General features: G+C 43.4%; 1 protein-coding gene across 1 annotated transcript; it reads right to left on the bottom strand.

Moving 5' to 3' along the window:
• Positions 1-4,672: 4,672 nt before the first annotated feature.
• Positions 4,673-10,394, bottom strand: LOC308593780 (serpin B3-like). The gene is made up of 9 exons (XM_081206460.1): positions 10,345-10,394; positions 9,964-10,148; positions 9,095-9,175; positions 8,449-8,733; positions 7,860-8,006; positions 7,362-7,479; positions 6,772-6,923; positions 6,106-6,273; positions 4,673-5,917 (listed from the first exon to the last, which is right to left on the bottom strand). The coding sequence occupies exons 2-9, from the start codon at positions 10,129-10,131 to the stop codon at positions 5,525-5,527; spliced, it is 1,512 nt and encodes a 503-aa protein (XP_081062586.1). The 5' UTR covers positions 10,132-10,148; positions 10,345-10,394; the 3' UTR covers positions 4,673-5,524.
• Between the last annotated feature and the right edge of the window lie 14,882 nt (positions 10,395-25,276).

Here is a 25,276-nt window from a genome sequence, read left to right as displayed (position 1 = left end):
AGAAACTATCCCTAGATTCTAAGAACCTAATTACCAGTCAGCTGCCAACCTCCCTCCTCTGGGCAAGGTTTTTCAGCAGGTGGTCACTGACCAGATCCAGGTGCTTTTGGATTTTCTAGATCCATTTCAATCAGGGTTTTGGCCTGGCTTTGGCACAGAAACTGCCCTGGTCACCATATATGCTGAGCTCTGTTGGGAGACAGACAGGGGCAATGTGTCCCTGTAAATCCTCCTTGACCTCTCAGCAGCTTTCAATACCATCAACCAATGTATCCCCCTGGAGAGGCTATCTGAGTTGCGAGTGCTTTGCAGTGGTTCTGGTCCTACTTGGATAGTTGTCTTCAGCAGGTGATGCTTGGGGAGTGTTTCTCGGCACCATGGGACCTTCCATGTGGGGTCTCTCAGGGCTCAATTTTATCCCCTGTGTTGTTTAATATCTACATGAAGCTGCTGAATGGAGCCATTCAGTTTCAGAGTGTGTTGTCAGCAGTATGCTGATGACATACGGCTCTATTTCTCTTTTACATTTACAGGTGTGGCAGTGGATGAGTGGGTGTCATGCTTTCGTAATGGACTGGATGAGAGCCAATAAACTGAAGCTCAATTCAGATAAGACATAGGTACTGTTAGTGGTTGGTTCCCTAGACCAGATGGGTGGAAGACTGCCTGCTCTTCTGTTACACTCCCTCTGAAGGAACGAGTACACAGCTTGGGGGTGCTCTCCTAGCCATTGCTGTCACTGGAGGCTCAGGTGGCCTTCTGTCAGCTTCATCTGGTGGTCCAGCTATGCCTCTATCAGTACGGGGATAGCCTAACTTCTGTGGCCTACGGTCTGGTAACATCCAAGCTGGATTATTGTAATGTGTTGCACAGTACGTGGGACCACCTCTGAAGATGGTTTGGAAACTTCAGCTGGTGCAAAATGCAATGGCCAGATTGCTCACGAGTTTGTTGTTGTTGGCATCCATCTGTCTCGAGAGACAATCGAGTGTGCCTCTGGGAGTGAAGTTAGACCGCTGAGGTAGCAGCACCAAAGTGACCTCCTTGGGGCACAAGCCTGGGTAATGTGTATAGAGGTCTTGGGTTGCCCAGATGACAAGGCTCCCCTCTTGGCCTCGCTGATGTGGGCCAAAGGAAAGCAGAGCAATGCATTTGGCACCAGCTTGGCTGCAGCAGTTCCCAGGAGCAGTTCCTACAAGGTGCCATCCAACCACCTTAGGGACTCCACTCCAGATTAGCCTTTCCTCCTTCCAGAGATGTCCTCCAAAACAACCAGAGTTTTCCTTCTTCTCTTAGATTGACTACCTTCCCAGGTTGAGGAGCCTCATCTGCCCCTCGCTTCCCTCTACAGCACATACAGAAACTGCCCTCTTGACTGTTGGACCCACTATTGGCCTCATCCCCTCAGTCTGCCTGAGTCTCTCATTGCATGCATATTTGCATGGGTGTGTTATTTGGGGAGTCTGAATGTGTGTGTTGCATGCATCTGTTTGTGTTGTGGGTGGGTGTGGGTGGGTGTTGCTGGCTATATTTGTGGGTGGATCAGAGCAATTTTTAGCAAGTTGTGTTGTGTGGGGTATTTCTGTGCAGAGGGGAGGTGTTACATGACAGCTTTTGTGTGAGGGGTTTGGGAGTGTTGGCTGGTTGTGTTTGTTTATGTGTTTGGGGGCAGGTGTCTGGCAATGTTTGCTGTGGAGGAGGGCAGTGTTGATGGGTTTCTGTACAAACTTTTACTTCTGGGAAATGGATACTTTTTTATATAATAATTTTTATTAATTTTAGCATATAAATTACAATACATACCACAGAACTTCATCACTTATATAATTTTTTTTTTTTGGACTTCCATCAGCACCTCTTATGATCCACCATTTTGACCACCTTTTACGCATTTCTTAAATTCATATTGCCTTTAATTGTTTTAACTAACCATCCTTCCCCTTATCCATTTTTGCAATGATTCCAATAATACTCCTCACAAAACTTCTTGCAGACCTACAAGCATACTCTGGTCATCACAAATACTTTTCAAATAGTCTGTAAATTTACTCCAGTCTTCTGTGAATTTCTGGTCCCACCGGTTTCGAATCCTTCCTGTTAGTTTATCCAATTCTGCATAGTCCATTAGTTTCATCCTCCATTCTTCTTTCGTCGGTAGTTCTTCTTGCTTCCATTTTTGGGCCAATAACAATCTTGCTACCGTTGTTGCATATAAAAACAACTTACAGTCCTTTCTATTTATACAGAAGACTGTATATTACTGTATATTTCACTTCCTACAATGCCCAGTAAGAATGCTTCTGGTTTCTTTATAAATGTATATTTCAACATTTTTTCCATCTCATTATATATCATCTCCCAGAAGCTTTTCACCTTTTTACATTCCCACCACATATGATCAAATGTTCCTTCTTCTAGGAAATTGATACTTTGTGTGCTATGTTGAGTCAAATATGTAGCTTGGCATTTGGATCTCAGATCCAACCTCTGCCACATCAAAGTACTGCATGCCCGGCCATGACTGAAAATTTCTTACTAGATTGATACATGTTGCCCAGATTCTAAATTGACTTGGAATGTTCCTATTGTATTTTGCTAAGCTGTTGGAATGGAGGAGAAATTTGATAAACTTCTCATTTAAACATAAACCTACCAACTTTGCACTTTCTGAAACAATATTTGAACCAAAACACAGGTACTCTTTGAAATTTGCATTTCTCTGAATTTTGCAATGCAGTTAACCAGGCAACTAGTGTGCACAAAAATGCGTATATTGGTGGAAACAACATACAAAAATGAATTTTATTAGGGAAATGATGTTTGCAAAAAATGTGTATAGTAGCAAAATAACAAACAAAATGTAGGACAAATTCACACTAAAATGCTGGCAAATTTTCACTTAAAAAAAAGAAAAGAAATTGAAAATTGCTGCAGAAACAAAGTGGAGTTTAAGATTGGAAATATGAGAAACTGGCAGAACCAAAACAGGCAGGACAACTCATCCCTACTAAGAACAAAAAGCTTTCTGCTTTCTTAGAGATTACCTCAGCATTGCAAAGGAAAGTATGTTCATCTCTCAACTTTTTATTTAATTCACTATGTGAATTCCCCCCTGTGGCATTTGCCCTCCTAGGCAAACATGCTGGGTCATAAAGAAAGGGTTAAATGAGAGTGAAGTGATTGGCCAGTGGGAACCCAAGGGGAGGAGTTAGAGTTAGTGTTGTTAAGCAGTCAGTCGGGTGTTAGAGAAGAGAAAGGGAAGATAAGTCTGTGGGTTGGGATAGTTTGATGTGAGAGAGTGAGAGAATCTGTTAAGAGGAGTCAGATAGACAGTTGGGATAATCAGTTAGAAGTTATTAGGAAGTTTTAGGCCGGTAAAGAAACTAAGATTAAGAAACTTAGAAGAAAAATTATCTGAAACAATAAACTTGTTAATGCTTATAAAATAAACTTGTTTATTTGGTTTAACGTTAACAACTGTCTGGACTCTGTGTATACCCAGGAGAAACGGGTTGGTGGCAGCGGGGAAGCAATCCCAGTGGTGGCACAGGGATCAACAGACCATCAAACGTCCGAGGACCCTGTGTGATCGCCACACACCCCTTCCCATGTTTTGTATGGGATTTCAGGTGATAGTCTGACTGAGTGTTTTGAGTGGAGACAGGGCTTCATGCTGCCCAGCTGTCTTGTGTGGGGTATCTTGGAAGGGAGCAAAATGCTGCATGACTGGATTTGTGTACGGTTTTTGGAGTGGTTGGGAAGAGGGAGTGCTTGGCTGTGTATAGAGGGAGCTTTGGAATGAAGGTGATAGTTCTTGGTTGGGGTTTGGGGGTTTGGGAAAGGGGGGGTGTTGGCTGGCTGTGCTTGTGTAAGCGGTTGGCAGTGTTCCTGGGCTATGTTTTTGTGGGGTTTTCTCAGCTGGAGGGAAGGCTGTTCCTGGCTGTGTTGGTATGCAGTTTGTGGGGTATGTGTGTCCTTGTGTGTGTATTTTCAGAGTATCCTGGCTGGGTTCGTGTAGTCCTTTTGGGAGGGGCAGTTCCCTGTTTGGATTTGATATCCCACTTTATCACTACCCTAAGGAGTCTCAAAGCAGCTAACAATCTCCTTGTCCTTCCTCCCCCACAAAAACACTCTGTGAGGTGAGTGGGGCTGAGAGACTTCCGAGAAGTGACTGGCCCAAGGTCACCCAGCAGCTGCATGTGGAGGAGTGGGGAATCTAACCCGGTTCACCAGATTACGAGTCGACTGCTCTTAACCACTACACCACACTATGTTTGGGTGGGTTTGGTGGGTATTGCTTGACTCTTTTCATATAGGTTTATTTTGGAAATGTTGCTTCCCTGTGTTTGGGTAGAGATTATTTTCAGGGAGGTTGACTGACTGTGTTTACATGGGGCTGTGGGGTCTTGTCTAGCCGTGTTTAAATAGAGGGGGGGAGCAGAACTGAGGGTTGTTTGCGTGGCTACGTTTGTGTGTATTTCTAGCTGTATTCCGGTGTCTCAGTTTTTGGATGTGAATGGGGGATTCCTATCTTATAGTTTGGCTTTAGAACACTAGGTGAGGCTTAAAAAAACTGTTGTCTGAGTACCTTGGGAAGACTTTTCATCACAGCTCTTGAGAACCCATACTCTACAATACACCTCACATAAGTGAAAACGACAAAACAACAATGTTATTAAATGCTTTGTTTATTGAGATATTGTGCAGTTCAGAAAAAAAGATGCAACAGGGTTTCATAGGTTTCAAAGAAAGAGTATAGTCTCACAGACATCATGGGGGGGGGGGAATCAGTTTGAGGAGCCAGACTACAGTTTACTCTTTTTGTACTGCAATGCTATATGTGTCTACTCAAAAGTAAGTCCCACTGAATTCAGCAGAGCTTACTCAAAGGTAAGTAGGTGTAGGCTGGAATCCTCATGCTGACTTCAGGGAAAGTAATTCAGCAGAAGGCATACAAATGTGTTTCAGTTATTCAGACAGGATTGCAACAGGAATCAACAGGAAAACATTCATCAGGAAGCAGATTCCAGAGTAGTGACATATTCCTGCCTCCAGGCTTCATTCTGCTGTCAACTGTAGCCCAAAGAAGGGCAGCTTCTTCTATCACAGTGCTATAGTAGCACGGAAAACCGCACGCCCTGAATATTGCGCTTCATGCAAGACCTTAAGGGAAAGAAGCTCTCTTCCATTCAGAATATAGACATTTCTGTTTTATCAGCTGTTCTGATTACCTAGATTTCTGTTTAAGAACTAGGACAATATTCAGCACTCAGGAGGCAAGATTTTCCTCAAAAAGTTGTAAAATAGGCAGAGAAAGAATTGCAGACAGGTAGGACAACAGCATCATTATCATACCATGAAAATTAGGCCCACCACCAAATGAAAGTTCTCTTGGACCAAATATCTGCAATGATTGACATTACAAAATATGAGGCAGAGAGGGGAAAATACTAGGTTTTTTTCTATAAAACATCTTCCATATCCGTTTTCCATTGATCTTGTTCCATGCATCAGAACTCTTCTCTTATTCTGGCTTAGCAAATCTACCGAGAGCAATGATGCTCTGGGTGCAATTGTGCACGATGAAATAGAGGAAAGGATGGTCAGCCCGAATCTCCACAGGTTCCCGACGTGGACGCCTATCTTTGGGGCAAGGGACTGGCTCTGGTTCTTCACCACCCTCCTCATCAATCTCAATAGCAGCATCATGGACCAGCTGAGTCAGAGCCACGCCTTCTGTTGTGGTTGCTCCAGAGAAATCGGCCTTTTCGTGGTCAGTCAGATCCGGCAGATTCAGGTATTCGTTGGCTTCAATGCTCTTCTCTGAGCTGAACTTGGGAATGGCCAAATCCACCTCAATGGCCTTCAGATGACAGGACAGGTCAAGCAGATGCTCGTGGCTAAGTCCATCTTCCAGCTAGAGGAACACATAGAAGTTATAGTGATATCATTCCAATCCCAGATTGAATCAAAACAAGGGAGAATACAACAAGAAAAATATATCAACAGACTTTTTCCACACTAGTAATATTGAAATCGAGGGCCAGAGATGGATAAGGTGAATAAGACCATGGACAGTATCATAGGAATGGAAAGACCATTTACCTGTTCAAGAGCTTCTGCATTGCAGTCTACTGGCAGCAGCACAACAAAGGTCAGTTCATTGTTCTTGTAGGGGATCTCAACAACTTGGACTTGAACATTGCATAGGTCAATTGTCCCTGCATTGTAGATACCCTTCCTGTGCATCAGCTGCACGCTGTGGCATTCCTTCTGTGAAGAAAAGGAAAAAAGGAAATATTTAAAAAGAGAGAAGGAACTTAGTTTGCTTTGGGAAGTTCTTTCTTCCTTCCTTTTTTTCTCAGACATCATGGGGTTCGGCATTGCAAAAAAAAACTCCCAGGGAAAAAGAAAAGGGAGAGAGCAGATTTTTCTCTTTCATAATTTCAACAATGATCCTGCTAAATTTAGTCATCTTCATGCCTAACTGAAATCAATTGGACTGGCATCAAGTGGCCAAGTTAAACCCCATTGTTAGCAGTGGGGCTCTAGGACAGCTAACTCTAGTTTTGGGTCATCATCTTCAACTAAAAGGGGTGATGACTGTCCAGCATTGCAGAGCCTTCCTTGCACCAAGTGTTGCAAGTGACCTCCATCAAGACCTCATTGGGGCAACTCAACTCCAACACTAAACATGTATTCTGGAAGTTACAAGGTACATTGTCTCTGCACAAAAGAAGCAAGGAAGCTAGGAATATGTTTCTAACTCACCTCATCTGCATAATGAGGGTAAAAGGGAGCTTCTTCTGTGAGCTCTTTGTCAAATTTCACTTCCCATTGTCCTTTGAAGTAGAGAGCATTCACCAGCAGGAGCTGGGCAAGGCAGTCAAAGCTGTCCTTGGGGAGAAGGTCCTTGATCTTACCTGGGAAAGAAATGGATATAGTAGGTTTTCATATATATATATATATATATATATATATATATATATATATATTCAGATTTTAGCTATAATATTACACCGTATGAGTTAGCATAAAACTTCTAACTCACTATTTATAGGAGATAAATTAAGCAACTTGATAGATGAAGTACTTAATTATACCCTGAGTGGTCCTTTGCAGCCGAATGGAGTTATTTAAATGTTTTAATAAACAAAATATTATGGGCACCAGTTTAATTTATTTTGATAATCTGACCTTTCCTCTGGTTTGGAAGAGAGTAGAGGCTATCCCACAATGGGCTCTTAACTGATTGTTGGTTCAGTAAGATTTAATTGGTTCCTGGTTTGCAGAATAAAAATCATGACCTCCCTGTCATGAAAATTATATCAAGAAGTCATTGGAGTGTGCTGTGGTCTTACCATGTGTCTGGACCTCGACCCAAAGGTTGATGAGTCTCCTCACTTCCTCTGGGGCATTATGCAGATCAGCGTTCTCCACTTCAGTCAAGTACAGTTTCAGAGCACAGTAAAGGAATTTCTGAACAGAACAAGAAAACATTGGATCCATATATTATCTATAATCACCTTTCTCATTTGGGAATTTTCCAATTGCTGCCTAATGCCTTCAAAAATTCAGTTCCTCCCAATTCCTCCCGATGAGTGGGGTATAAATATAATAAATAATAATAATAAAAGCAACAGCAACCACCACCACCATTGGATTTTGCAAGTAAAGCACTTTGTAGAGCGAGTAATTGTTATCATTTCCTCTGATGGCCTGGGAATGAGGCACAGCTTTGACAGACACCAGTAGATGATGAACCCATTTATGGCAGAATACAGTCAGTTGCAGGTTGCAATGTGCACTTGGTTATCACAGTGCAGTGGAGCACCCATAGGAGCCAAAATTAGAGTTACCTGGATGAAGGCAATGTCCTTGTTTCCATAGAGCTTGTTGGCAAAGCTCAGGGTATAGTTGCTGCTGGGCTCATTAAGAGTCGCAAGGATTTTGCTGAATGCTGTATGGATTCCTTCAGGCTCCTCACACTCATAGCAGGGAACATCCTAAGGATTCAAAAAGAAGGAGGTTAATTCTCATGACACCTGGCTGCTTCTTAAGGGTTTGTCTTGTGAGAAAGAAAATCTATACCCTTATCTCAGGCAGGAATGCTTACTTGAAAGTCATATTGAACTCAGGAATGCCTACTTTGAAGTAAACATTTATCACATCTGAATCCCTCCAGGCAGCCCAGCACACTTTCTTGTGATTTACTCAATTTTATGCTCACAGCAACGTTAGATGGGGGTTGATGGTGACTGACTCAACATCACCCAATGAACTTCACATCTAAGCAAGAATTTAGTGGTTTCATCCCTACTTTCCTGTTGATTTTATCACAAGTTGTGTGGTATCATGTAGAATGCTTAGAGACAGCCCCCTAAATTTTAAATAAAAAATAAAGAAAAAATCATCTAGATGAAACTCTCCAGATGTTTCACAACTTACGCGTCTAGGACAACGTGGCTCGGGCTCGGGCTCAGGGCAAGGAGCTGGGCGGTGAATGACTCGTCTCTTGTCACAAGGTTTAGGTTGCTCTGGTTCAGGGCGGGGTCTTGGTTTGGGGCAAGTTGGCTCAGGCTTGGTTGGCTCAGGACGGGGTCTTGGTCTGGGGCAAGTTGGTTCAGGCTTGGTTGGCTCAGGACGGGGTCTTGGTTTGGGGCAAGTTGGTTCAGGCTTGGTTGGCTCAGGACGGGGTCTTGGTCTGGGGCAGGTTTCAACTTTTTCTTGTGCCTGCAATGAAGTTACAAAATGTATGTATCCATAAGTAGACTCATAGAACTGTATAGTTTTCCCAATGTTGCACTGATACCACAAATGAGAAGCCACAAATAATTGCAGGCTGTATTCCCCATTCAACTTAAGGAGGGGCAGTTAACTTCACATCTGAATATTTTGTTTCAAATGTATTTGTGAAAATGACATTTGCGCTTTCATTGATTGACTGCTCGCTGCCTCTGTTCTTCCTTCAGATATGTTTCTTCCCAACAGGCATGGATTTGATGTTGAGATAACAGGAGATAATACTAATATGCAAGCTGGGTTCTATGGGCAGGGGAGGAATACACCTTTATCCAAGCGTTCTTCTACATACCCTTCTTAGTCTGGTTGTTGAATGTCCCAGGCTCCTGCTTCTGGGTTTGTCACACTCTTTCACTTCATCCCAATGCAGGACCTTGAATGAAATTAGAACATTGCTTCAGTTGCACAGGCAATATTATAACAGCAACACTTATTATCCTGATATGTATATTAGGGACGATTCACATGACTCTTAGATCATATGTGACATGGGCAGGATGGATATCTTCCTGCATACTAATTTTGAAACAAACTTTAGGCAATCTATGGTTCTGCCTTGAGATGATAGAAACAAATCTCATATAGGATGAGAACTGAAGGAAACAAATATTAAATTTAGTTCTCCAACAGTTTGCTATTTTTTTAATCACAAGCATTTTAGTGTGAAATTCTCCTAATAAACCCATTTTAGATGCATTTTCTTTTACTAATGTACACATTTCTGCAAGCAATTTCCCCAATATAATGCATGTGTTATGCTACTTTCACTAATATGTTCATTTTTATGCACATTTCCCCCTAATATATGATTTTTTGTAAATATTACTATAACAAAATAAGTACAGGTAAGTACAAATCTATTTAAAAAAGAGCTGTTTTTGGCTCATACATTGTTTTGAAAACTACAAATTTGGAAGATTCCATTTGGAAGATTTCCATTCCATTCAACCAAATTTCTACTCCATGCCTAGTGATGCAATATTCTTTGATCTCTGCACATTTATGGGATTTTGTGCAGAGACGTTGACTGGGCTTATTGCTGGATCAAGCCACAGTGAGGTCATTTCTCAACTTGTATCAAATGTGACCGGTGATGGAAAGGTATCTGCTAATGATGAGCCCAGTCTGAAGGCTGCATCTCTACTGCTTGATTAGACCCACCTTCTCGATCTGATCTGCTTGTTCACAACCAGATGCATAAGCGAGGAGGCCCAGGCCTGCAGTGAGGTTCACAGGGGAGAACACAAGGTTGTCGCATTGGTGCTCAGTTGCCAACACTTTGAAAAGGTCAACGGCAAATTTAGCATTGGCTTCAGGCAGGGTGGTCATGATGGAATTCAAAAGCTCTGAGGGAAGACCAAAACAGCTTGTCATTTCAGGATCCTTCAGAATACAGATATACTTGTTCCTACCTCTGCACTGCAATACATTCTATCACCAAACCCACAGTTTTGAAGAACTACCCATGATAAAAGAACTGCTGTAAAGATGTACATCACCCAACACAAGGCTGCATGGATGCTTGAAAGGAGAGCTGCTTACCTTGGCTTCAGCTGTGATGATAGGAGTCTGGCAGGTGAGTGTGATGCTCTCCTCCTGTGAGACGCTGGTATTTATACTGATCATCTCACACCCCCACAACCATTAAACAAGCCTGAAGTTCTAAACCTGCAACCATTTCATTAAACCAAATTTACATAATGAAAACAGTGCGGTGCAAAAACTGGACATTTATAATAATCAGACCTAATTATCATGGATTGCCACATATGCTTCAGATATGAGTTGGTATAATTATGTGCACTTCATCTACTGCAAGCAGCAGATGGATTATGACATGCCCTTTCAGCACTGAAGATCTCCATGTATTGGCAGGGTGTCCAAAGCACTCCTGATAATGACTCTTGAAACTATCCCTTAAAACCAGTATTTTCCCCCAAGAGACTCCAGTGAAAGAATGGATGCTCCTATAACCAGGAAATGCTGAGGGTTGCTTTCTTATTCCCTTCATCACGCCACCACTTCACTTACTGAGAAACATCTCATACCGGAAGTGTGCATGCACGAAAGCTCATACCAATAACAAACTTAGTTGGTCTCTAAGGTGCTACTGGAAGGAATTTTTAAATTTTGTTTCACCTCCAAGTATGAGACAGTGACAAAACTCCTAAAACCATCACAGCTTCTGACTTGATCACAGGGCGTCCCAATTTCCCCCAGCCAGTGGATGGGGGCTACGGAAGCAGCTCTTGGAGCAACAGTGGATTTGGGAAGAAGGCATGAGAGCTCCTTCCTAAAGCCTAGTTAGTGATTACTAGACTTTGGGAAGAAGGTGGATGGACTCCAGGACTCTGTCAGAGCCCTTCTGCCTCCTGCCTGAAGCCGTTATTCTAGGTAAAGGTAAAGGACCCCTGGACGACTATGGGGGTGATGCGTTCATCTCGCTTCAGGCCGAGGGAGCTGGCGTTTGTCCACAGACAGCTTTCTGGGTCATGTGGCCACCATGACTAAACCGCTTCTGGTGCAACAGAACACCAAAGCGGAAACCAGAGTTTCCGCCTGGAAACTCTGTTGACCTTGCTGCCACAACAGTACCTATTTATTTACTTGTGCTGGTGTGCTTTCAAACTGCTAGGTTGGCAGGAGCTGGGACAGAGCAACAGGAGTTCACACCATCGCATGGATTTGAACCGTTGACCTTCCGGTCAGCAAGCCCAAGAGGCTCAGTGGTTTAGACCACAGTGCTTCCAGCATCCCTAACCCATTATTCTAGACCAGCAACCATATTCCATCCCTACCCTTTGCTTTGTGAACCAACTCACTGGCCTTTCAGCAGATCCTCAGCCTCCAAGGAGCCAAAAGAGACACCTATATTCTTGTTTTCTATGCCATTGAAATGTGATTACCGAACTGTTTTTGTTTGTTTTTAAAGCTGCCCCTATCTTGAGAGAAGAGGCAACATGGAGTTGCCATGTATGAGTGGTGCATTCCGTTTAACCATAAGTAGCTTCTCACACGTCTCTCTAAAGAAAGCAAGTGCCTTGGGCAGTGGTTGTTTGGCTGGCAGGGGTGTTGTGGTGTCACTTTAGTTTTTTATGTTTTGTTTTGTGCATATTCAGTTAACATTAATCGCAAGATAACTTAACAACAACACCACCAGGTTTTACAGCACTGCTGGTTTTTGTTTTTTTTTTAATAATAATTTTTAAAATCATGTTTCCGATTTTAAATCACATGTACACCAACAACACACCAACCACATACCCTCCAACGTTCCTCCAGTGAAAATGTCTCTATTTTCATCTGAGGAATGTTGGAATGATACCAGGGTGTCATGACCTGGGATCCAGGTGAATGCCGTAACCTAGGGCAGATGTCAAGACCCTCAGTTCAGGTATCAGGAGATTATTATGACATGTGTTGCAAATTGAAAATGACATGGCAGCCCAGCACATATGAATTCATGAATTCACTGTTATAGGACATGGTGATGACCATCCATTTAGTTGGCTTCCAAAATGGATTGGTTAAATCCACAGAGAATGTTTCTATGAGCCAAAATGACTTGATGAAATTTCCAAGGCAGAAGGCAGCATACTTCTGATAACAATCAGGCCTCTGGAGAGCAGGTGGGGACAGCCAAGTACACTTGCCCTGGGCCTCAGAGGGCTAAGCTGTCTCTCAAAATATCACCACCAAACTCGGCACAAGAGTTCCTGAGGTGCAGGTGGCAATCTTCATCCACATTAGGATGATGGGCACCAATTCACCTGATTTTTGGCACGATGGGTCCAAAAATCAGAGGTGATATGGACACCTCTGAAGATATCATTTCCCAGTTTTACTTGGTTTCACCCACTATTGCATGGTGAGTTGCAACTGTGCCAGTTTAGATGTCTCTTGAGATATTGTCTCCCAACTCAGCATGAGGGTTCCCGGTGAGGAGGCAGTGGTCTTCATTTGGACACCAGATGCTCTTTTGAATCGAGATGGTGAACCGAAATGTGACTTGCCCATGACATCACACAATGTGGTGTGATGGTCACAAACGAGGTTTCCTGAGGTGGAGGAGATGGTTTTCATCTACGTTTGAATGCTGTTGGATGCGCTGAACCCTGTATCAGTATGTATGCATGTCCAAAAAACCTACAAATCACGCTATCCATTTAAAAATCACAATATTTTGGGGGTTCTTAGACTTCCTGGGCAATGCCAGGCACTTTCTGCTAGTACAAGCAAACAAGAAACAGATTTGGGGGATTCACATGAAACAGGGTCTAAACTTATGAGTCAGGGAAAGACTGGGCAAAAAGATATGTCTTTATGAGGTATCTGAAGCAAGTGATGGTTGCTGCTTCACATATGGCAGAGAAAAGGGCATTCCACAGCACAGAGGCAACTGCAAAAAATGCCCATTTTGGGGTTACCACCTTATGATATGCTGTAGGTGGCACAAGTATAATTTCTCCAGGTGATCCAAGTGATTTATTCGCAAAATGTCTATTTAAAGAGGTATATTATTTCATCTCAGTGTACACATTTCTAAAGGTGTGTTATCTTGAAACAGGCATTTTTAAAGCATCTTGGTGCTTAAGCTAAGAACTGTATTGCAACATTTGGAGCCATGAAAAATGTGAAAGATAATTGCATTCTGATCCACACACTTGGAGCAGACGGCAGGTCAGTAAAGGTAAAGGGACCCCTGATCATTAGGTCCAGTCGTGACCGACTCTGGGGTTGCGGCACTCATCTCGCTTTACTGGCCGAGGGAGCCGGTGTACAGCTTCTGGGTCATGTGGCCAGCATGACTAAGCCGCTTCTGATGAACCAGAGCAGCGCACGGAAACGCCGTTTACCTTCCCGCCGGAGCAGTACCTATTTATCTACTTGCACTTTGACGTGCTTTCGAACTGCTAGGTTGGCAGGAACAGGGACCGAGCAACAGGAGCTCACCCCATCGTGGGGATTTGAACCACCGACCTTCTGACTGGCAAGCCCTAGGTTCTGTGGTTTAACCCACAGCGCCATCCGCTCACATCAAAATTCACAGAACTCGAATTCCTCTTGCCCTCTTAGATGTGTGTATGGATGTTTCATCATGCATGGATACAACAATCATATAATTCTGCTTTTCAGAGTCTCAAAAGATTGCCTTTTTTCATATAGTTTTTCAGAAGCTGAAACAGAAAAACAGAGCAGAAAAGAAGCACCCAGCTTAGCATATACAATGTCTGCTGTGTAGTTTAACAGTCAGCTACAAGCTACCTTCAATTACAATTCAAGCCTTTTATTGTGTACATTATCAGGAACTGCTGAATTACGGCCCCCACTTTTAACAAGGACGTGTGCCCTTTTGTGTATGCAGTAATTGCAACAGAAGCTCTACAAGTCTGTCCCCATTTCATAACTGAAGACTTCACATAATGCATGGAGATGAGTGTTATTGTAGGAAAACATTCTGCCCAGACAATCTGGAGACATCTAGCTAAGCACGTTCACGTCACCAGGAGCAAAAGGCATCAGCGGAAAATGGCACAAATGGGAAAGAGAACATGATGTCACCTAACAACTCTGTCTGGCAGGTGAGGGGATTAACGAGCCTCAGATAAATGGAAATGATATGTTGGCAATAACCCACACACAGCTTGCCTTAACCCTAAGGGTACAAATGGGAGTTAGCACATAGAATGTGCACTGGTTGTGTCTAGTATATCAATTAGCACAAACGTTTTCAAACTCCGTATGGAAGCCATAAAGTCTGCCAAAGTATCCTCAAAGTAATTCTGCCAGGATGGACATCCAGTGCCCCACTCGGAAGACAGAGAAGAAGGATCTGCAAAAGCAGAGGGGTTGGCTTACCACATTTTGAAGCAAGTAAAGGAATAAATATTGCCATTTATAGAGCAACCCCATAGGAAAGAAGATGGTGTACCAATGAAATAAGAATAGAAAATTAAGATGCTGGAGTATGCCAAAATGGCAAAACTTGCCATAAAGATCAGACATCAAGACGAGAAGAAATTTGATCAAGATTGGATTAAATTTATAAAGAACATTAAAGAACACTGTAAATATGTTACAATAGCAGGATTGGTGTAGCATTTATGAAGCAAGTTGGTATTTCAGTAAAAAATGAAGAAGTGAAAATTAATCGGAAAACTAATGATATGCAAGGGGATAAATTTTTTTAAAAATGGAAACCGGGGAGGGAGGTGGGGAAGTCAAACAAGATGAATTTGGTGTTAGGATGGATGGGAAATGGTTATTTCAAAAATTCTGGAAAATAAAATATTCAAAAAAAGAGCACCCCCATAAGACCAGTAAGTGCAGTAATACACATTTCCATCTAAAGACACACACCCAACTGCAACTGTGAAGTCCAGAGTCTTAAATTACCCAGCTGTATCACTGCCTGGGATAAACATCAGGAAGAACTTTCTGACAGTAAGAGTTGTTTGGTGGTGGGACAGACTTCCACAAAAGGAGGTGAACTGTTATTTCCTGGAAGTTTTTAAACAGTAATATGCTGAAATGCTGTACTGAAGGGAAGGCCCCTTTGGAATTTGGGAGTCTCTGTGACACCATTAGAAGCTGTGATGGCGACAGGGTTTTCAGGGCAGTTGGATGCTATGGCATTTAAAATATTAAATATCCCATGGAAAGCCACCTTGAAAGGGTTTTTAAGGGCTGTTGGTCACAAGATTCAAGAGCATTACTTTGTCCCCTCTGCCAAATTTAGGATGCCAGATCACAGTGTCTTATATGTAGACCTTGACATTGATAGGATGGCACTGATGAGTAACGATGCTAAAAAAAAAAACAGAGACACTCCCGTCTTTGTGTTTTATTAGCAGAAGTCTGGCAGATGTGTGGATTCCAGAAACTCACACAGAGTCAGTAAAAGTCTTTAGTAAAAGATTTACTAAGGTATAAAGCGTACAGTTCTTTGCTAGCTGCCTAGCAAGGCAAACGTAGCTCGTTTAGAGCAAAATCCAGTTTCCAGCAGTAAAAATGCACCACACAATAAAATGTAAAAATGAAAGTGAAGTAAACCTATAGTGCAGTATGAAAGAAGAGAAGAAGAGTAAATGGAGTCCCCAGTAGACAGCTGTCTTCAGAGCAGTTTAGAGATAGCACACAGCCTGGTAAACAGCAGCTGCGCTTTCTGTTCCTTCCAGAAGACTTTACAAATGAAACGCCAGAATGTTCCAGAATGGTCTGGTAGCTTCCGCGCTGTATAAAACTTATTCCCTGACAGGCACACTGTCCACCATTTTGTATTCTGACCCCAGCCCCACCACTGCTGTTCGTAGCCCTGAGTTCCCCCCCGTATCTGTCCTGGAATAGCTGCAGTGTAAGGTGAGTTGGTGAGGGGGTGGCAGGATAGAGGGTGCAGTGTCGTTGCATGTCACCATCTAGTTGCATTTTAATCTGCCCATGAACCTTCAGTCTCGCATGCCTCCACAATCTAAATGAGCCAAATGGAATTAATGAGCAGAGTTCCTTAATAAAATATAATTAGAGCGAGCCCATATGTTCGATATGAGCTATTTGATGAAGCTGAACTTGCTGACTAGGACCAGGGCTGTACCACGTTAATTTGTACTGCACTAATTACTGTTGTAATACATAAATAAAACCAGCCCTTCTGGGCGTAACACTGAAGTCATTAGGTGAGTTAGCAATGCTCTTCATGATAATGCAGTGTAGGAATTAAAAGACTGGCTTTGCAATGTTGAGGGAATGATTTTCAAGTGACTTCAGCACAGACAATATCCCTCCCCCCCAATTTTGTAATATGACAGAAAGTTTCTAAACTCAGGACCAAATGTGCCTTTCTTCAATTTACACTGATTCAGAGTTGCCTGTTTAGTAAACATATTAGTGATTACCACTGTCTTGTAAATATTATATCAATATTTGAAGTAATGCTAATAGTGTTATAGATTGGGGGGACCCCTCCCACCAAACCCTAGAAAGTAATGAATGGTTAAATTTTGACTATTTGGGACGTAAAGGGAGATATACAAACTGCAGAGGCATTCCTGGGCTAGCCTATGCAAAATGACCTGGCCAAGCAAGGGCCAGTAAAGAAACAATACAGGGCCATTGAGAGCCATTGGCAATGCAAGAGAACCGTCCTCCTCTTTTGTCCTGAGGTGTGAACAGAGACTGGTGGTTTGGAAGGTTGCCAGGGCAACTGGGTGTGAGGTGACAGGAAAAGAAAGCTTTTAGCAAGGTGCTCTGGGAAGGAGAAGGAAAAAGAAGGACTGGGATCCATCTTGGGCAGGCTGGCTGAGAGGGATGCCTTGGACTCCACTGCTGTGAGGGACAAGCCACTCTTGAAATGACCGTGCTGTAAGATCTGTACTCCCCCATGCAGACTGATGGTGTAAATAGGTGAATAAACCATATTTCTTAAAGCTTCGACAGTCTCTGCCGTGTCTCAGTTGTCCAAAAGAACACAGAGCCCGGGGGGAACGCCTGGAACCCCCAGGAATCTTGCAGAGATTGAGGGTGGCACACAACTTTTGTGACAATGCTCTCATCCAATACTCACAGTCCACACACCCACACACCCCGTGAACTGTGTGAACATCCAAACAAACAAACAAAGGTACAGATTCCGCCCATTTTCAGACATACACAAGTGAAGACTGAAAAAGATGTTTGCATCAGCAGTGATCCTCAGGAAAGGACAAAATAGTGTATGAAACACGAGATGTCTATAAAGTGGGGGTGAGGAACCTGTGCCCCTTCAAATGCTTTTGGACTCCAGCTCCTATCAGCCCCCGCCAGCATGAGCAATGATCAGGGGTGCTGGGAGTTGTGGTCCAGCAACATCCGGACGGCCACAGGTTCCTCACTTCTGCTGTAAAGACTGCCCTGTATGCTCCCTACCCATACCAGCAGTAGTTGATGATGTATAGCAATGGTGGGAAAACAATATGCATTGCAATGATGCTAAGAGAATGATGGTGATAATGATGGTTAGTTGAATGAGATGCTGTTGGGGTGGTTGGATGCAGTGGAACCAGCTGGGGAACCCCCAAAGGAAGAAAGCTGGGGGGCCATGGGACAACCATGAGTGGTCAGAGGCAGAAGACCAGGAAAAAGAGAAGAGGAGGTGTCAGAAGCTGAAGGAGCAACAGGGCTTAATGAGCTGGGAGAGTCTGTGACAGACAGAAGTTCAGAATAAGAGGCAGAGGCTGAAGCAGGAGAGGAGGTCAAGAGGCAGAGGTGAGTGAGGCTGGTCAAGAGTCGCAGGTGTCCCCCCTCCTTCTGTGACAAGCTTGTCTCCCAGAACCAGAAGAGGAATGTAAAGGGCGGAGGAGAGATTGACAATATGCAGACACAGTCTCTGATTGCTTGGGGGAAATACCCTGGAGAGGTGGGACTTAGATAGCTGCGAGAAGGCAGGGACTTACAGTCTCAGCAACTGCCTCATGGGGGTAAGACCTACTAAAGATGAGTTGCTGTGCTCTTTAGGCCTGACACTCCTGTGCAGATCTTGTTTTTGCTAATTCACTCTTTATTAACTCCTGACAGATGCTATGAGAGGGAGGTGGGATACAATATGAACCTGTCGTTTTCAGTGTGGACACGTACCATCTGATTGTTAGGGATTTGCAGCATTCACAAATGAATGTTTACTGTTATTGAATTTTGAACACTGTTTGTCCACATCATAGTCCACTGGCCTGGTGGAATGCTCTGCCAAAAAAGACCAGGGCCCTGTGGAATTTGACATCTTTCCGCAGGGGCCTGCAAGAAGGAGGCCTTTGGTTGGGGTTCAGTCTGACTCCTCCTTCCCTTTTATAAGAACGTGTATGACAAGTGGCCTCCCAGCTTTTGTAAGGGCCCCAATCTGACTAGATTTTACTCTTATTCTGATACGATTTTAGGATATATTTTAATTCGATTTCCTGATTTTATCATGTTGTGTTATATATTTGATGTTAGCTGCTCTGAGCCCAGTTTTGGCCAGGGAGGGCAGGGTATAATATTATTATTATTATTATTATTATTATTAGTTTGCAGCAGCATTTGCAGAGGGCACTGTTTGCTGTTCCTATAGCATCATGAGCACAAATAAACACGAATGCACATAGCTCTACAACCAGCAAATCTACTTAAGCTTCCTGCTTCATAAGTGGAAAGAACATTATCATAAAGAGATTAACTTTTGCTTAGAAACACTGAAAAGGGGACTCATTCTTCTCAGTTGTGAAAAAATCTCCCCAAAATGAAAAATTGGAATCACTGTACAGTCGTACCTCAGAAGTTGAACAGAATCCATTCCAGAAGTCCGTTCAACTTCCGAAACCTTCGACTTCCAAAGCGTGGCATCTGATTGGCTGCAGGAAGTTCTCAGTAGTGGCACCCTCCCTGTGGAACGCCCTCCCACCAGATGTCAAAGAGAACAACAACTACCAGACTTTTAGAAGACATCTGAAGGCAGCCCTGTTTAGGGAAGCTTTTAATGTTTAATGTATTACAGTATTTTAATATTTTTTTGGAAGCCGCCCAGAGTGGCTGGGGAAGCCCAGCCAGATGGGCGGGGTATAAATAATAAATTATTATTATTATTAGCCTCAAAAGCCCCTTCGAACGTTCGGCTTCCAGAAGAACATTCGAAAACTGGAACACTCACTTTCGGTTTTCGATTGTTTGGGAGCCTGAACATTCAACTCCAAAGGCATTCAGGAGCTGAGGTATGGCTCTATATGTAATGTTCCTACTCAATGTAAATGATTTCAAGAACGTTTCAGAAACATTGAAACCTTGCAAAAAAGCATTGTGGGTATTGGAGAATCACTGGACGCAGGAGCCATCCGTACTCCAGAGACCAAGAAGTAGTCAATGCGCAGAACGCACAATCAGAGTGATGTGGGAACTTTATGGTGCTTGCAACAGAAACAAAGATGAACCTCGATTTATTCTAAACAATAATAAGCGTTGTACAATGTACCAAACATTGTACAAGTCTTAGAAAATGTGCGAGCTGTATTTTTTCTGTATTATGACACATAATTATAATTATAATTATTTATAATTGCATAATACATTATACATATACAAAAATCTATTTATTGATTTCGGGGTGGCCTTTTCCCCAGAAGATTTGGAAATGACAGTTCATTCATTTGTTTTTAGGCAAAAGTTCACGTAACTAAGCTATAGGAACATGAGGTTGTAAAAAAGTTATAATCCTAGTACACATATTCAGCTGTTGGGTGGCAGTGACAATCAAGATTGGAAGGCAGAATGGGTTGTTTCTCAGAGCAAGTCATTCACGCTCCCCACTTCCCAATTAAGAGCAAATTGCAGACTGAGGTATTTATTTATTTTATTTACGTTAAACATTCACAAGCTGCTTTTTTAGATGTGCGACCTCCCAAAGCAGTTTACAAAAAAGGAAAAGAAGACAATACAGATGCAGAATGGATAAACATTAATACAATGAAACAGAAGAAAACATCAAGAAAATAGCTTCTTCTTTTCTAAGGGGAATCCCCTCAACATCCTAAAAATAGGACTGACATATCCGGGATTTGCGTATCAGAATAGCATCCAGGCAGAATTGAAAATTGCAAAAATGTCCGAGAAAACAACTTTGGCCAGAAAGAAAGAAAGAAAGAAAGAAAGAAAGGGGGGAAAGCTCAACAAGTGTGCCAAAAAAATCTCAGCAACTTTTGTGTCCAGATTTTCACTTTTTGAAACTACCAAAAAGAACTTTAGAAATTTCAGTATTGAAAGTTTATCTTTGATAATCAGGCAAATTGAATTACTTAAAAGACCTAACAGGCCGGGTCAGGGCATGTTTTGATTGTTTGGGATGGTATTAGACTGGGAAAAGGGTCGTCGTCATCGTCGTCCCCCCCCCCCGTCCCTTTTCTCAGAGCACTATTTTTACAATTTCATGTCTTAGCAATAAATCCCACCATGAATGTCCCGCACAAATGGCCATTGAGTGAATACAGATGAGAATTTTGCCAGACAGCTGTACCTAAGAAGTTGTTGAAATTCTCCTTTCTTCTTGGCAGGATAGTAAAGAGACTGGACACAGACAGCAGTTTTACCCTGCGTTTTTACCACACATTTGCACCTAATCTCTGTATGGGGACAGCAGTTACCTTAACACTTGCAAAATGATACAGATAACCAGGTTTAGTAACTCCATCCTGTGGTAATTTGATCACTTATCTGGGTCTCAGGCAGCCATCTTGTGAAGTGATTACATGCACCCTGAAGGAAGCTGCCCTATGTTATTCCATATGAACCCTCTCTATCATCCTGCAAGGATTATTTTACCACATGCCAGGTTAAGATGTGGAAAAAAGAGGTTATCTGGATCCAGCCTCTGTTGTCGCATTGTGCAGGGGAAAACACATAAACCGTTGGTTAATTTAGAACAGACTTCCAGTTCAATAAACATATTTAATGTATTTCCTTCCCATAAAGGCTACTTCTCCTCTACTCTCTTAGGATGGTAACTAGAGCTTCTAGAACAGCTTGCAGATTTGACATGCTTGTACACACTTTGTCACAACATTCTTTAAAAATACCAAAAGATTCCTTGAACGCCTGCACATTGTCGTCTGCATGTTTCACTGTGCGTCTGAACTCAGATAACAGGGCGCTAATATTATCACTGGCTGCATGGGAAGATGTGTGGAGACCTGCTTCTGCAGCTGCCATGTTTTCATTGACAGGTTCTTCCAGGTTTTCATGTAAAGTAGATGGATTCCGGGATACTTTTCCTTTTGGAGATGACTGTTCTTGAACTAGATATTCAGCCTCTTCCATTCCCTGGAGATGTTTCCTCCAAGGAATAAAGTAAGAGGGAGAAATTTCCTCAGAATCAAGCTCGCCAGTGGTTTCTACCACTGACAACTCCAGGTTGCCATCTGCTCGTCTCTCATCTTCTCCAGGTGTTACAGGTGAGGAGGCTCCTTCCTCAGCTTCACAACCAGCGGTCCGAGCTGCAAACAATGAAAGTTTAATGTGCAGTAAAATTGAAGAATATACAGCATTGACTTGCCCTGTTTGGGTGTGCACCCACCACAGATTTACGGTCATTGTACTTGCCCCCCATGCTTTCCAGTTGTTTGGTGGAAGGTCTAAAAGGGGGAACTTCTTTATATGCCTCGACTCACCATGTGATTTCAAACCCTGCATGATAAAGGTTCTAAATCAGATATAGAATCTACACTTATTGGGCAGGCTACTCTTTTCCAACTTTACCCCAGCACATGGTTGGTGTAGAGCAGGACTGGCAAGGATGTGATGGTAGAGTCAGGATCAGCAAGTATAGCCTTTTTCTTCCCTTATACAACTGCAATTATTTGACACACAAATCCATGATGATGATAATAAATAAATAAGAGGGGGGTGTCAAATTTTGTCCTCAGGACTCCATATTACCCAAATCCACCCCTCCCATCTTCCATTTCATCCCCCCCAGACTGAGAGTTGGTGACTGGCCCAAGGTCACCCAGTGAGCTACATGGCTGAGTGGAGTTTCAAACCCTGTTCTCTCTCTTCTTACCTCAACACTTTAACCACCACATTACACTGGCACCACACCAGATAGGGCCAATGTCTCCTACATATCATTACTTTTAACTTAACTGTATCTTCCCCAATGTAAATGCTGCTGCTACTACAAAAAGAAGAATAAATACCCTCTGAAGAACATCTTGTTCTACCCTATCTTCCCTTCTAGGACTTCGTTATTTCATTACCTCCTGGGTTTTTATTTATTTTATTTTAATCTTGTTTTTTAAGTTGTATTCATTCAATTTGTTTTTATTATTTTGTTTGTTAGCCGCCCTGAGCCTGGCCTTGTCTGGGGAAGGCGGGGTATAAATAAAAATTATATTATTATTATTATTATTATTATTATTATTTACTTTGGGGTATGCTAAGGTTACCAAATTTTTTTCAATGAATCCAGGTACACTTTTCAGCTTCAATGGATTTTGTATGGGAACTGGTCTGTAAATCTGGGGACTGTCCCCAGGAAACGGGAACGTCTGGTAACCTTAGGGTATGCACAATCCTCACCTACAGAAACAGGGCCAGGGCCGGCACAAGACATTGATGCTTTTGAGGCGGTCAAAAGGCCTACAGTCAATGCCGCCATCTCCTTTTCTTCTCCCTGCCTGCCATTTGGAATCATTCTGTTCTCACAGTCATGGCGATCACAGGCTTTCTGGGGCCATTTTGACTCTCAATGTACTTCTAGGTCTCAGTGTACTTGTAGGAGTCAGCTACCCTCAATGTACCGTATTTTTCGCCCTATAGGACGCACTTTTTCCCCTCCAAAAATGAAGGGGAAATCTGGGTGCGTCCTATGGGGCAAATGCGGGCTTTTGCTGAAGCTTGGAGAGCGAGAGGGGTCGGTGCGCACCGACCCCTCTCGCCCTCTAGGCTTCAGGAAGACACCCACAGCCTAGGCAGCCCTACGGGAGGTCCGGCAGAGATGTCTAGGCTGCGGATAGCAGCCTGCCGCTCAGCGGGCGGGGGGCCCTGAAGCAGAGCGCCCCCCGCGCCAGGCAGACATCTGCAGCGTGGGGAGCCTTGCAGGAGTTCCCGGCAAGGGTCCCCACGCTGCGGATAGCAGCCTGCCGCCCCGCAGGGGGGGCGCCCTGATGCAGAGCGCCCCTCGTGCGGGGCAGACATCGGCCAGCCCCACAAGCTCGGGGGACAGCAGGGAGGTGCAGCGCCGCCATCCCGCTGTTCCTCGACCTGGTTCTGTTTCCCCGACCTGCTTTTGGGGGGGAGATAAAGGGAAAAATTTTTTCCTTTATTTCCCCCCAAAAAAACTAGGTGTGTCCTATGGGACAGAGCGTCCTATGGGACGAAAAATACGGTACCTCTAGGTTAAAGCAACTGTGAATGCTATTTGTCGCCATTGTAGCAGAACCTCAGCAGAGCAGGTATTCTCTGGGAGGCACCTTATCCACAAGGCCTCAAAGTGAGGTAAACAGCAGGCACTCCAGAGACCCTTGCGGCATCCTTGTCACCTGCTTTTTTGCAGTGGCAAATGTTCCAGCAGCAAAATGAGTGTCGCAGCAATAGCCAGGCCAGCCAACTCTCTGCCACTTGCCCAAACCCTTTCAATAGATAACAAACGTCTCCTTGGGTTGTTTTCTCTATTTGTCCTACACGCTTCCCCACAATATAGGAAGGGCTGAATTGTCTTGATTTTTGTGTTCTACCTTTCCACTGCCTGCGTTTTAAGCTTTAAAAGTGAAGCCCATCAAAGGCAACAACTTAACAGCATTTGGGATAAGATTTCTGACTTAAGAAATGCAGTATTAGCATACAAGTAAACTGCTAGCATTTGCTTAGCTCTAGTGACTTTAGAAATGCAATACTAATGTATATTAAACTTCTTTGAGGGGGTTTTCTACAATCAAGTGGTATATAAATTTTATGAAATAATTGTTATGAAATAAGATATGTTTCTCTAAAGGAATTATGAAGAAGAGCCACCCAGTTCATTAAAAAAACCAAAAACCTACACACCATTTGGCAAGTTTGAAAGATCTATGCTTAGTTTGTTTCCCAAACGGTCAATTTTTGTTGCTGTTTCAGAGTCACTTCCGGTTCCCGGTCTTGCATGTTCTTTAGCTTTGCTGAGATGATGAAGCACCTAAAAGATTAAAAAATGATAATGCATTAATTAATCCTTTATAAAAAATTCTCTACAGTTTCTTGTCTTTTTATATTAAACTAGGAACACGTTCACACATACATGTATATCCCTTAACTATTGTGCACTTGATAAGCAATACAGCACCCCCAGAACATTGTCAAAGTTGCAGTACCATACTTGTACACTATAGAATGGAAATAAAACTGCAGTTGCAGCATGATAATGCCCCTTCCGATCGTCAGGAGGAGGGGGGGTTGTGGGATCACGACCCCGCCCACTCTCGCTCTCCCGAGGCTGGTGCCAGCCTCGCGGGAGGCAGGGATTCCCCCAATTAGCATCCCCTGTGGCGCCAGCCAATCGGCTGGCGGCAGGGGCGGGCCTTAGAAAGGCCACTTAAGGTCGGGGCAGCCCTTGGCTTGCCCCTTTTCAGGAAATGCTTTATCGCTGGGATGGCGTGCATCTATCTGATGCGGGAAATGATATTTGGTTGGCTGATATTTTTCAAGGTGTTAGGGATTGGTTACAGGTCTGAGGGTATTGGCGGCGAGCCGGCTTGCGGCTCGGTGGCGGTAGGCATTGGCCGGGGTATTGTCATGCAGATGAGGTTGGGGGGGAGGAACGCCATCACCTCCCCCAATGCTTGAAGGGTAGTTCGTTAAAGGACTCCGAGGGGCGACGCCTCGTCCGAAACCTACGGAGGCTAGGGCCTAAAGCGCGCCCCCAAGCGGTAACCCCTCGGGGAGCGCCTAGGGATACGCATCTCGGGTGGCTCCCCCTGTTGGTGTTTAACCCTTCCCGGTCAGACCG

Source organism: Podarcis bocagei, assembly GCF_964188305.1.
Source record: "Podarcis bocagei genome assembly, chromosome: 8".
Taxonomy (NCBI): Eukaryota; Metazoa; Chordata; class Lepidosauria; order Squamata; family Lacertidae; genus Podarcis; species Podarcis bocagei.
The sequence above is the reverse complement of the archived record's forward strand: the minus strand, read 5'-3'. Positions and strand labels throughout refer to the sequence as shown.